At 38.9% G+C, this 14,610-nt stretch overlaps 1 protein-coding gene across 1 annotated transcript; it reads right to left on the reverse strand.

Moving 5' to 3' along the window:
• Nucleotides 1-3,773: 3,773 nt before the first annotated feature.
• On the reverse strand, nt 3,774-13,703 carry LOC131199400 (collagenase 3-like). Its single transcript, XM_058185141.1, has 8 exons — nt 13,698-13,703; nt 11,024-11,253; nt 9,211-9,359; nt 8,954-9,079; nt 8,303-8,464; nt 7,780-7,888; nt 5,358-5,494; nt 3,774-3,937 (listed from the first exon to the last, which is right to left on the reverse strand). Exons 1-8 carry the CDS (start codon nt 13,701-13,703, stop codon nt 3,774-3,776), a joined length of 1,083 nt encoding a protein of 360 aa, XP_058041124.1.
• Between the last annotated feature and the right edge of the window lie 907 nt (nt 13,704-14,610).

A 14,610-nucleotide genomic window follows, 5' to 3' on the forward strand; every position in this document is an offset into this window, starting at 1 on the left:
TTTTCCCCAGCCTGGTTGCTGGGTTCACCATATATTAAAGAGCTGTTGTCACTACCCTGGTCTCCAGCCTCGTTACTTCCCGAACTTAACACTTCCCATAAGAAACAAAAGAGGAGTGAATGGGGAGTGGGCTTTTGCTGGAAACAATTTGCTTGTACCGTGACTCTGAGAGACTCTGTGGCAAGTTTTGCCTTGTACTTCATTTGGAAACTACATGGCAGCTTTCCAAGCGAGATAATGTCTGTGTTGAGAAATATTCCTTTGAAAAACTGTTTGGACAGGCCTTGCTGACTGTGAACGAAAGAAATTCACAGTCATCTAAATAAAAATGGTTTTGGAGCAATGGACCAAGCCTCTGCTTCCTGCTTTTTATGGGAGACTAGGCCAAAACAGGCCCCTGAGTGGGGGACACATATCAAGAGCCCATTTTACTAAAACTTGTCAAGTGAGCAGAAATTGCTGGGAGAAGGTGGTTCTGTATACAGCTAATCCTCTACTTTCAACCCACCCATATTTGAAAGCAGTTACCCAAAACATTTGATAAATAGATCAATAAAATCATTCCTTTAGTGACTTTGAAATTACAATGACATTGAAAAAAGTAAATTACAACTGGTGCTCCCACTAATGACTGTTGCAACACTTCCAAAATATAGCTACTTGCCAATCAGTAGATAGATAGATAGATAGATAGATAGATAGATAGATAGATAGATAGATAGATAGATAGATATAGATATAGATATAGATATAGATATAGATATAGATATAGATATAGATATAGATATAGATATGTAAAGTTGTGATGTTCCAATATCATGAGATCACCATTGCAGCTCCCAAAATAAAGGTGTTAAATAGGTGCCACTAGGTATCTCCATAACTACTTGAGCAAATGCATTCTGGATCAATTGTGGTTTAAAAATCAGTCAAGGGCAATCAAAGCTGTGATCAGTTAGAGTCTCACTTCTAAAGCAAAATAATTAGAATTAAGTAGTTGAAATGGTGTTGCCGGGCCTTTACTCTTAAGTTGAACCCTATGGATGGAGTTGTGGAAATGTGGAAGAGAAATGCAACTATATAGTACGTGCATATAGATCAAGTGAAGAAAAATTCTATATTCTAATAGAGATGAATTTGGCATCACAGTTTTCTTTCAGTTACATGTACATATACATAATAAGTATTTCCCCGAAAATAAGACTCTGTTGAATCCTGAAATAAGCGTTTGGCCTTATTGCCATGTGGTCAAAAGCCCGATTGATCTTATTATCAGGGGATGTCTTATTTTGGGGAAAACAGGGTAGTGTACGTCAAACTTATAGACAGCTATGCAATGGCTGTTTCAATCCCACCTTTCAGTAAATCATACCATGTCACATTTGACAATTGAGAATGAGTGATCTGAATTGACATCAGTTTGAGCAAAGACTTTGTGGTACGAATATGAATAAATAGTATATGCAGGCTGTGGAAATTGTTGCCTTAACCCCAGGGGTGGGCTTAAATTTTTTTAGCAAGGGGCTCTCTGCCCAGTTGTTGAGTGGGCATGGCCATGGTAAGCATGGCCTAATTGGCCTCCCGCACCGTGGTGAGTAGGGGGGGCATTTTTGCCCTCCCCAGGCTCCGGAGGCTTTCTTCAAGCCTCCAGGAGGGCGAAAATGGTTTTGGAGCAATGGACCAAGCCTCTGCTTCCTGCTTTTTATGGGAGACTAGGCCAAAACAGGCCCCTGAGTGGGGGACACATATCAAGAGCCCATTTTACTAAAACTTGTCAAGTGAGCAGAAATTGCTGGGAGAAGGTGGTTCTGTATACAGCTAATCCTCTACTTTCAACCCACCCATATTTGAAAGCAGTTACCCAAAACATTTGATAAATAGATCAATAAAATCATTCCTTTAGTGACTTTGAAATTACAATGACATTGAAAAAAGTAAATTACAACTGGTGCTCCCACTAATGACTGTTGCAACACTTCCAAAATATAGCTACTTGCCAATCAGTAGATAGATAGATAGATAGATAGATAGATAGATAGATAGATAGATAGATAGATAGATAGATAGATAGATATAGATATAGATATAGATATAGATATAGATATAGATATAGATATAGATATAGATATGTAAAGTTGTGATGTTCCAATATCATGAGATCACCATTGCAGCTCCCAAAATAAAGGTGTTAAATAGGTGCCACTAGGTATCTCCATAACTACTTGAGCAAATGCATTCTGGATCAATTGTGGTTTAAAAATCAGTCAAGGGCAATCAAAGCTGTGATCAGTTAGAGTCTCACTTCTAAAGCAAAATAATTAGAATTAAGTAGTTGAAATGGTGTTGCCGGGCCTTTACTCTTAAGTTGAACCCTATGGATGGAGTTGTGGAAATGTGGAAGAGAAATGCAACTATATAGTACGTGCATATAGATCAAGTGAAGAAAAATTCTATATTCTAATAGAGATGAATTTGGCATCACAGTTTTCTTTCAGTTACATGTACATATACATAATAAGTATTTCCCCGAAAATAAGACTCTGTTGAATCCTGAAATAAGCGTTTGGCCTTATTGCCATGTGGTCAAAAGCCCGATTGATCTTATTATCAGGGGATGTCTTATTTTGGGGAAAACAGGGTAGTGTACGTCAAACTTATAGACAGCTATGCAATGGCTGTTTCAATCCCACCTTTCAGTAAATCATACCATGTCACATTTGACAATTGAGAATGAGTGATCTGAATTGACATCAGTTTGAGCAAAGACTTTGTGGTACGAATATGAATAAATAGTATATGCAGGCTGTGGAAATTGTTGCCTTAACCCCAGGAGTGGGCTTAAGTTTTTTCAGCAAGGGGTTCTCTGCCCGGTTGCTGGGTGGTGTGGTCATGGTGGGTGTGGCCTAGTCAGCTTCCTGCACCATGGCGGAGGGGCGGGCTTTTGCCCTCCCCAGGCTCCAGAGGCTTTCTTCAAGCCTCCAGGAGGGCGAAAATGGTTTCCCCAGGCTTCGGAAGCCCTTTGGAGGCAGGAAACGGGCACATTCCCAAACTTCCGGTAGGCCTTTTTTTCGCCCTGTTTTTTTCGCCCTGTTTTTTTCGTCCTGCACTCACCTGCATCCAAAATGGGATGCATGGGGACTCCTGAGAGGAGTGGGGAGGGGTGAGTGGGGCCAGCCAGGAGTGGGATTTGGGGGGGTTCTCCGAATTGCCCAGAATCTTAGCTAGAGCTTCTCCTGAACTCCTGTGAACCCCTAGCAGCCCACCCCTGCTTAGCCCTCTGAAAGGGTTTTTCACTTGATTATACAGAGTATAAGAGTTGTATCTTTGCTGGTATATAGCCTGCTGGTCTATGCAATGATCAGTGGTATTAGGATCATTTAACAAGGTTTAGGCTGCCATGGCTTACCTGTCACCTAACTACAACATGGAACAGTCTCCATATCTTGTTGATAGTGAAAGAAAAGAAACCTGGATGAGGATTTGAAAACAGATCGTCCTGATGTAAAATGCAGAAAGGAGAAAAAACTTAGCTAACAGAATAGGTAATTTTTACATTGCAAAAGGTCCAGGGAGAGAACAGGGAGAGATCTTAACCACAGCCTCATGAGTAATATGTAACTGTATAAATACGATATGCCATCAGGATAGAGAAACCATATTTTGTGGGTTTCCAAACTGTTTTTCAAAGTGTTTCTGGAAAATGTTTATTTTGTTTTATTATAGTGCGGACGTAAGAGTGGTTCAGATGAGCCACTTCCTCAACCACTTATTACCTACCTCCATAACTGGTCCCTAGTGAAAAATTTCATCTTCCTGGATTTTACATCATAGAAAGCAGCATCTATCCTCTGCACATAGCTTGGGAATCCAAAATTGTATAGTTTCTGAGGATAACCACTGAGTATCTTGTAGTCCCTCAGAGCCCAATACCTCTTCCCTGTACAGTTTGTAGAAGCAAATGATAAATTGACATAATTAATGCTAAAGCCAAGATAGACAGGTATCTGCTTCATGGTATAAAAATAAGTAATATAATTATTTTTTAAAAAAGCTGATTCTTAAGTGTCTTGGGGTCTGATGATTCAAGGGACCATCTCTCTACACCAGGGGTATCAAACTCAATTTCATTGAGGCCGCATCAGGGTTATGGTTGACCTGGGGATATGGGTGGGCAGGACCAACTGGATGTGTATGGCCAATTCGGTGGGTGTGGCCAGCTTGAGGTCACTTCCCAAACTGCTGGCATGTTTCCTCTTTGCATTGGGTAAACCAGGCCGAAGCCACGCTGGTCTTTGCATTGGGTAGACCAGGCTGAAGCAACGTGGGCTGGTCCTTTATATTTTCCAGGACGGCCCCATGGGCCGGATCCGACCACATTGTGGGCCGGATCCGACCACATCATGGGCTGGATCTGACCACATTATGGGCTGGATCTGACCACATTATGGGCCAGATTCAGCCGGTGGGCCTTGAGTTTGACACCCCTGCTCTACACTGTCAGAGTACATCTTCCAAGCATGTGAGAGAAAATCTCTGCAATACGGTTGGACTATGGACTTCACAATTGTGTTTGGTCTCATCCGTTTATATGAAAAATGCACCTTTGTGCTAAGCTCTCAAGTGGTAAATGATTTAGTACTTTTGATTTAAGTTAATTTTGATTTGTTTACAATTAGTATACCAAATCTGCTTTTGCCTTTTTAAATTTTGACTTGAGCGCTTGCCAGAAATGAAAATTGGAACACATCGGTCAATTAACTGCAAAGCTATTTAGTCAGGCTCTAGCAAAATTGTGATTCGTTCAATTGACACTGATAAATTCTCTATTCTTCCCACATAGGAGGGATAGAAAACCTACAGTAGATGGAACCATCTTTGTAATCTCCCTCAATCTTGCACTTCAATAATATTTGTGCACAATAGCAATTATCTTGTACCATGAGGTTCAAGTGTTTTGCAAGACATGATACAATTCATTATCTTTTTTTCCCTAAAATTAGTATGTATATTAATTGTGTACGTTAGTATGTATATTAATACAAGAGAATATTTGTAGCTCAGGGTTGAACTATGGAGTCTTTTCTTGCAGATGTTTCACTACTTACAGTAAGTAGGTAATGTCTTTAGCACTGAAGATGTTATCTAGTTGGGTAATAAAACATCTGCAAGGAAGCAAACAAAAGCAGAGAGCACCAAGGCTTCACAATATGAATTAATCAGTAACTATTATTCTACATTTTGGGGAAGTTATTGCTTCAACAAAATGAGCAAGAACTACATTGATATATGTTGGTCCTTCTCAGTAAAAACACCAATGAAGGAAAGCTAGCATGGATGAAAAGCAAAGCAACATTAACCTCGAAATACGAAGAGAAGGTCCTTCTCTGGGGAATAATAAGCTGCATCAACCTGGAAGTTTGGAAGCTCTGGCCAAACAGAATCAATAACCATCCAATCTTCACCAATTGTCTGAGAATTGTGATGCCACACAAATCTGAGTAAGAGAAAGAAGCAGAAAAATTGTGGCATAGTATTAGGTCAGTGTTGGCGAACCTTTTCAACACCGAGTGCCGAAACGGGAGTGTGTGTGCGCACATGCTGGAAACCAAACAAGCAGCCACCTGGTGTGCATGCACGTGCTGAAAGATGATCTTCCAGTTTCCGGCACGCACATGCTCACCGGCCAACTGGTCTTCCGGTTTCTGGCGCACATGCACATAAGCAGACCAGCTGGCCAGTGCACATGCAGGCACTGGAAACTGGAAGATCATCTTCACAGCACGTGCATGCACACCGGGCGGCTGCTCTTCCAGGTTCCGGCAGTCCCACACGCATGAAGACCATCTGGCCGGCATGCCGGAACCTGGAAGAGCAACAAGTGATGGCTCGCGTGCCGGGAGAGATGGTTCTGCGTGCCACTTCCGGCACTCATGCCATGGGTTCACCATCACAGTATTAGGTGGATCCTCAGATCATCAACAGAAATCAAAGTCTGCACTTGGACATTATTCTGATTAACAAGGCAAATCTGTTGTAAACCAGATGTAGAGAATACAGACAATGACCCTGAGAGGAGAGAGGAAGAGAGGAAAGATATATTACCAGAGGAACAAAAAGGGAAACATTGCTTAAGTACAATTGATGAAGGAGGATTGCAAAAACATCTCAGACAGACACCCACCTAATTTGCACGAATGTAAAAGAGGGAGGAGGGAGAACTACAATCACACTTGCATGAGTATGTTACAATAGCCAATCTAAATAAGTTTTTAGTTTCCCGTAGAGTCTATTTTTTGGTCTGGTCTGTCTCAAAAAGCTGACAAACTAAATATCTTTCCATCTTCTGCGGTCCACTACTAACACCACTGACACACTATACTGTGGTTCTTATTTTTGCTTGGTCTTGTTGCTTCTTTTGGTATGAAATACTATTTATTTATTTGCTCACATATCTTCATTTGTAGTAAAACTTGTAAACAGTTGAAATATGAATAGATGCTAATTTACCATACTTGTAAACAGGGTGTGCTTGAGGGAAGGTGGGAAGGTGACAAAAGAGATTTAGCAGTAAAATCATTTAATTAATTCATTTAATTAATTCATTTCCTAGTTTCTTTGTTAAAAATCAAGTGTCCCTGCTCTTCTTCGCAGGGTGAACTCCACAAGGGCCATTGTAGCCTTTGCTCCAATATATCTTTATGCTAAACCCTTGCTTAGTGTGAAGGAACCAAGTCAAGTCTCAGCCTTGCATGATCTGTCTGTCTGTCTGTCTATCTGTCTGTCTGTCTATCTATCTATCTATCTATCTATCTATCTATCTATCTATCTATCTATCTATCTATCCTGTTTCCCACAAAATAAGACATCCCCTGATAATAAGCCCAATTGGGCTTTTGAGCACATGGCAATAAGGCCAAGCACTTATTTCAGGGTTCAAAAAAATGTAAGACAGGATCTTATTTTCGGGAAAACACGGTATCTATCTATCATCTATCTATCTATCTATCTATCTATCTATCTATCTATCTATCTATCTATCTATCTATCTATCTATCCAGTGATGGGATTCAAGTAATTTAACAACCGGTTTTCTGCCCTAATGATTTCTTCCAACAACCAGTTTGCCAAATTGCTCAGAAAGTTAACAACCGGTTCTCCCGAAGTGGTGCGAACTGGCTGAATCCCACCACTGTATCCATCTATCTATCTCATATATCATCTATCTATCTATCTATCTATCTATCTATCTATCTATCTATCTATCTATCTATCTATCTATCTATCTATCTATCTATCTTTCTTTCTTTCTATCTATCTATCTATCTATCTATCTATCTATCTATCTATCTATCTATCTATCTATCTATCTATCTATCTATCTATCTCCTCAGCTATCTACAGCAAGAGATGGAAAAGTTTTATTACCATTAAAAGTACAATCTCAAATAGGTTTAATGTTAACTATAGATTGTTTATGCAAGTCTACACCATTGCCGTGGTTGATTGTTGGCTTGTTTCAAAGAAGCCAAAGTTAGTGTTCACTCCAATTTGACACTCATACCTTAAGAGAAAAACAAAGGAAAACAAAAAAGGATGTTTAACTTTATGGACTTAAAGGAGAGAAAGGGGCTAATATAAGAGTTTAACATAACCACAAATTTGCAATCTATTACTGAAGCTCTCATTGTATCCCTTGTTATTATTTAATGATTATTAGTTATTTATAACCCTAATGACTATACTCAGAAGAATGGGTAGATACTTTTACCACCATCTTACATGTCCTTGAATATGATTTTATCACCATGTATATCTGCGACAGCATCTGCAGAGAAGTTTGCATCACACTTCTGTGGAATTATAGCACTGCTTGTCTTCTTTTCTGGACCTGCAAATATTGAGAATCATTCATGATATCCTTTGTCTTGAATGTACAGTATTTAAAATGCATTTCACTGTATTTGTATCATGCCCATCATTCTACCAGTCTACTATCTGCCAATAATTAACTACTAGCAGTAGGAAGAGCAAGGGCATTTAATTTTGCTGAAGCACAAAGTGGAGCTTAACAAACCACTACAATAAATAGCACTTCTACATATGTAGCATATGTACATCAGTTGGTTGCCACAATTGATGCAACCATGGTGATATTTGGAACATACATACTGTTTTATTTTGTTTATTATAGCACACAACAAAGGGTGCTTTTGGAAGGGAAACTTCATTATGGCAAAGCACTTTTTTGAATTTACATACTCTTCTTCATTATCCATTTTAGAATGAATAAACAGGTAAGTACCATAAAGAGCTTGGATGCCTTCTAAATCATCTTCAGGAAGAACAAAGTCCTTCAGGCCACGGTAAGTGTAAAGAGGGTACATCAAAGCTTCAGGGTCACTGGAGTGTTGTAGCCCCAATGTGTGGCCCAACTCATGGGCTGCAACCACAAATAAATTAAAATCTGGAAGGAGCACAAAGCCATCAAATTAGCAATGGTGCATCAGGATGCCCTCTGGAACCCAAACACAGAGTATAGAGTAGTATATTCCAACCAACCCACAAACAGTTCTAGAAACAAGGTTATCTCTCCCATTATTATTTTTACATCTAAGTAAACTTCACAGTCAAGGTTACCCAATCATTTACTTTTCTTCATAGTTTAAGGTGAATGGAGGTTCTCTTAAAGGACAGTACTTTAAGAGGATTAAGTTCATTTCTATGCTCAAAGCTTGTATATAAAAGTAGATGCATTTGGAAGAAGGCCTAGAAGTATATATTTTAGAGAAAAATAGCATACAAAGGTTGTAGCTTTAATTGACAAGACAGTACTTTGTTTTGAGAAAATAGACTTATGATCGGAGTGTCATATTAACCTAGTCAATTGATAAGTTAATGGATTTATATAGGCAAGCTAGTACTTCTGGAGACCTAGAAATAAATCTAGAGTTACCTCTAGAATCATTAGTCCATGTTTCATCATCATCAAAGTGGACATCCCCTCCAATATTGTCACCGGGAGGGAAAGCATGAGCTAGTTGACCCAATGGTCCATCAAAAGGTACAAGGTCTCCGTGATCTATAAAATAAACAACCCCAAATAATTGCTAATTAATTAGACATCTAAGGGGTTTAGCAAATTTTAGAATAAACATGACAATATAGTATTTATTTTATACAATAGAGTATATCATTTTGCCTTCGCATCACCTTTGGATCCAAAAGAGATCATAATGTCAGCAGTGCCATTAAAGATCCTGGTGAAATGAAGAGGGGTGACATCACTCCATACTTGAAAAGCTTCGTGCATTGCTTGGTCCACTTCTTCCCAGCTTAGATCCAGGGTATGGTTCACAATTCTGTTCATATCACAAATGCCAATCATCATTGAATACTCAAGATGGTTTACATGTAGAGGCTTACATGTTTTTTTTTAATTTCATTTTGTCACAACAGTATACACAAACATTGTCGTAAGTAAATAAAACATATCATGAAGAAATATATATATATATATAAGTAAAGAATATGCATTAGCTATATTAATTTGATATAATAAAGGGAACAATAGGACAGGAACGGTAGGCACTTTTGTGCTCTTATGCACAAAATTATGTTGTTCTATAACAATATATATTATATATATTTTATATAATTATGTTGTTCTATAACAATCCTGTAAAACAGCCTGGGCTATGAATTTCTAGCACAATGTAACTCAGTGTTACATTGAGAGAACTAACTTGATTCTCCTTGATCCAAGTACACCACCTTAGCTATTATACTATACCATAGCTTACAAACATTTTCCTTTATTAGAATTAGAATTCTTTTATTGCCCAAGTGCAGAGGTGGGTTTCAGCAGGTTCTGAACAGTTCTGGAGAACCGGTAGCGGACATTTTGAGTAGTTCGGAGAACCGGTAGTAAAAATTCTGCCTGTCCCTGCCCCCATTTATTCTCTACCTCCCAAGTCTGAGCTGATCAGGAAGAAAAGAGGATTTTGCAGTAACCTTCCCCTGGAGTGGGGGGGGGAATGGAGATTTTACAGTATCCTTCCCCTGCCATTTCCACCAAGCCACGCCCACCAAGTCATGCCATACCGACCAAGCCACACCCACAGAACCAGTAGTAAAAAATTTTGAAACCCACCACTGGCCAAGTGTAATTAGACACACAAGGAATTTGTCTCGAGTCCATAAGCTCTCAGTGTACATACAAAAATAGTGATAGATCATTATCATAGTCATTGTAAAAATACATTCATCATAAAACATTAGATACAACACTTAGTGATAATCATGGACACTAAATAAGCAATCAACATAAATCATACTAGGATACTAAGTAAACAATATATGTGTATGTGTGCAAATGCATGGCAGAATGTTGATAATGATCAGAAATATATTTGGAACGTTTTATTTTTATTCATTCTCTGTAATGTTTTTTTCTTGAAGGAATTAATCTCAACATGTTGATCTAAATCAAAATAGGACTAATTTAATTGTACAAGACAGAACCATACACTGTGTAGATTGAATTTATCTTTGTTTCTACTTCTGGACAAAGCAAATACACATACACAACATGGGGAAACTGACCATTATTCAAAGGTCACAGCCTTTGAATTGCATTAACTCAAAAGAAAAAAAGCATCAGGCAAAGTATAATGTTGGAGTAAATAATAAAACCATGTTTAAAATATTTTGGCTTGGTGCTGCTGCTGTATGGGACTATTCTTCCCAAAACTCATTCATAACTCTGGGTGTGAGAGTGATTTAGGCTAAAACCACACAAATTTCCATCTTGGTTAAGAACATGCTATAAATGATTGTCTTTCTGTCATTTCAACAGCATCACGGTTTTTAAAATCCAATTTAAAACTTTCCGAATGTCAGCAAAGAAAAACAACGGCAAAGAAACCCCACTCATGTGGACTCATAGGAGCAATATTTCCCAAAAGGGTCTCATACAAACACAACAAAGGGAAAAGAATATCAAGTTAAAAGAAGTTCATTTTACCTGTATGTTAAATCCAATACTGGCCACTTAATTTTCCTGGGGAAAAAATGATACCCGGCCGTATCAGGCATGCCGCACCGAGGTTGTTTCATTAGTTCAAGGGTTTCTGAGGTCATTTGCCCATTTCCTTCCAGCTTAAAAAAAGACTGCAGGTATTTCAGCTTGTTAAGCAAAGATGCTGAGCTTCTTTTCCAAACTGTTTCTTGACTGTAGTAAGTGTCCAGATAGCTCTAGAAATAAAAGGGGAAAAACATTTGACGAAAGATTAAAAAAAAAAAGGCAGGACACTACAAACAGTGTCGGGAAAACAGGCAGATTAAGATTAAGTGTCGTTTCTTCTCTGGTAATATTGTACTGCAAACTAAGGCATACAAAACTTTTGTCAGATCAATTCTCGAATACAACTCATCTGTCTGGAACTTCATATCGGACATTAATACAATTGAGAGAGTCCAGAGATATTTCACGAGAAGAGTCCTCCACTCCTCTGCTCGCAATAAAATACCTTATGCCACCAGACTTGAAATTTTGAGTTTAGACAACTTAGAACTTCGCCACCTTTGGTCCAACCTAAGGGTAGTACATAAAATTATCTGCTATAATGTCCTACTTGTCAATGACTACTTCAGCTTCAACCATAACAATACACAAGCATACAATAGATACAAATTTAAAGTAAACCGTTCCAAACTAGATTGCAGAAAATACGACTTTAGCAACAGAGTGGTCAGTGCCTGGAAGGCACTACCTGACTCTGGTTTCTTCCCCAAGCCCCCAAAACTTTACCCTTAGACTGTCTACTGTCGACCTCACCCCATTCCTAAGAGGTCTGTAAGGGGCGTGCCTAAGCGCACTAGCGTGCCTACCGTCCCTGTCCTAATGTTCCCTTTTATTTATATTAATTTCATGTACCCATAATCATGTTTATACTTATATCTATTATTTTTTTTAAAAAAAATAATTTTTATTTCCATTTTCCAACATCATATTTATGTACAAACTATTATCCATCATTAATCATTAATTTTTATTTATTACTAATTCAGGCCTGCCCGATTGCCACTTCCTTTCTTCACAACCTCCCTCTCTACCCTCTACTACTTTCCCATCCTTCATCTCCTTCAGTTTACTACTTCCTCTCCTCCTTCTCCACTCCTCCCTTCTTCCACCCTATCTAACCTTCTTATTCCCCTCCTCCTTCTCTACTCTTTCCTACCTACTTTCTTCCCTCCTTCTACTCCTCTCTCCTTTTCTTTCTGAAATGGCAGTCGAGCATCCCCAATATCATTTTAAATTTTAATTTCGTATCTTCAAAAATTACTGTACATTAATAATCAATCCATGTATCATTTCCCCCCCCTTTCCCCCCCTCCTCCCCCTTCCCCCCCCCTGTCGACCTCACCCCATTCCTAAGAGGTCTGTAAGGGGCGTGCCTAAGCGCACTAGCGTGCCTACCGTCCCTGTCCTAATGTTCCCTTTTATTTATATTAATTTCATGTACCCATAATCATGTTTATACTTATATCTATTATTTAATACATGCTTGACGAAAATAAAAATAATAATAATAAAGAAATTGCTTACTGTCTCAGGCCTAGGACCTACGGTAATTTTGGGGGGAAGCGGGAAAGGTAAACTGACAGCAGGAATCCAAAAGAAAAAAACAGAAGCAATCAAGATGTTCATCTTCGCACAACTACTGGAGTACTACTTTACTTTAGGCTGGGATAACTTTTTATAGAACACACATCTAGGAATCTGACTTGTCACTCGTTTATCTGCAGCGCAAGCTTCCTATTCTAGGTCAAAAGTTCTGCCTATCACTATGTTTAACAAAAACTCCATGCCTGTGGTTAAGAGATTAAATTAATTGTTCAACAGCAGTTGCTGACACTAAAAAACGACAACTTGGTTTTGTGCCCTTTTCAAGGGGAAATAATTTGCTGTAGGTGCAAATGGGCCTATTTTGTTTGCGTATTGTTTTAATAGAATGCATTCGTTGAGTAATATGAAACAGATGGAAATAAGTTCCATGCGCTGTAAAAATTGTCTCCAATACTTTGAAAAGCTTTTCCTTGACTTCTTTCCAAATTCCAGCAATTCGTTTTCTCTCCTCCTCTTGTCATTTTTTGGGATTTTTTTAATTACTTTATTTATTTATTTTTTAAAGAGAGAACTCCACCAAAATCAATAATTCAGCAAATGGTAGTATACTAAATAAATTTACTTATTATACTATACTATACCTATTTTACTATACTGTACTGGTTGTATAATAATGGTAGTATACTAAATTATTATTGCTAATATATTTATTTTGTTAGCACTATGCTGTGAATTAAATTAACTGTCTAAGTGTCAGGAAATTTCTCCTTAGTTCTAAGTTGCTTCTCTCCTTGATTAGTTTCTACCCATTGCTTCTTGTCCTGTCCTTAAGTGCTTTGGAGAATAGTTTGACTCCCTCTTCTTTGTGGCAACCCCTGAGATATTGGAACACTGCTATCATGTCTCCCCTAGTCCTTCTTTTCATTAAACTAGACATACCCACTTCCTGCAGCCATTCTTCATGTTTTAGCCTTTAGATTGGGAAGTCAATAGGATCTGGGAAAACCACCCTGGCAAACCATGTCAAATTTGTCAGACAAACAAGCCCTAGATGTTTCACTGATATTACCTGCATCGGGCTCAAAGGAAATCTCACTTCAGGGAAAAACAGCACATTTACAAAAGAATTCTGGGAAAATGGAGGCCTAGGCTAGTGATGGCTAACCTTTTCCAGACCGAGTGCCCAAAGCACCCCCGAACCCCTAAAATGCAATACATGCACACCCCCATGCATATGCCCTGCTCCCCCACCATGCTTACTTGGGGCCCTGCATGCACCCCACATATGCATGTTTGCCCCAGCATGCGCCCTGCCCCCCGCACGTGTCCTGCCTCCCGCTTATGTGCGGCGGAGACCCAAAGACCAGCTGGCCAGTGGGAGGCAGGCATGCAGGCGTAGCAGAGCTGAACTGGGGTGATGGCTCGTGTGCCCTCAGAGAGGGTGCTGCGTGCCACTTCTGGCCCATGTACCATGTGTTCACCATCATGGGCCTAGGCGTACAAAGTATCCTTATGGTACAAAGTGAAAACATTTTTTAAAACTTGCTAAGGCAGTTCAGCATGTTACATGAAGTGTTCTTAAGTACCTTATATGGCAATATTTTTCCCATCAATATCTTATATCGTAGCTTTTCTCCTGCTTTTTGTTTCAAAGTTTAATTGAGTAACTTTTTTCTTTTTCATGCTGAAGGGTACACTGAAATCTTTCTAAAACGGCAATCCAAAGAAAATCATTTATAAATAAAATAAAATGTTACATACCTAGATACAAGTAGTCCTCAACTTACAACAGTTCATCTAGTGACTGTTCAAAGTTACAACGACAGTGAAAAAAGGGACCTATGATTGTTTTTCACAGTTACGACCATTATAGCATCCTCATAGTCACGTAATCAAAATCCAGATGCTTGGCAATTGGCATGCATTTATGACAGTGGCAGATTCCCAGGGTAATATGATCACTTTTTGCGACCTTCTAAGAG

The sequence above is a fragment of the Ahaetulla prasina genome, chromosome 5 (assembly GCF_028640845.1).
Source record: "Ahaetulla prasina isolate Xishuangbanna chromosome 5, ASM2864084v1, whole genome shotgun sequence".
NCBI lineage: Eukaryota > Metazoa > Chordata > Lepidosauria > Squamata > Colubridae > Ahaetulla > Ahaetulla prasina.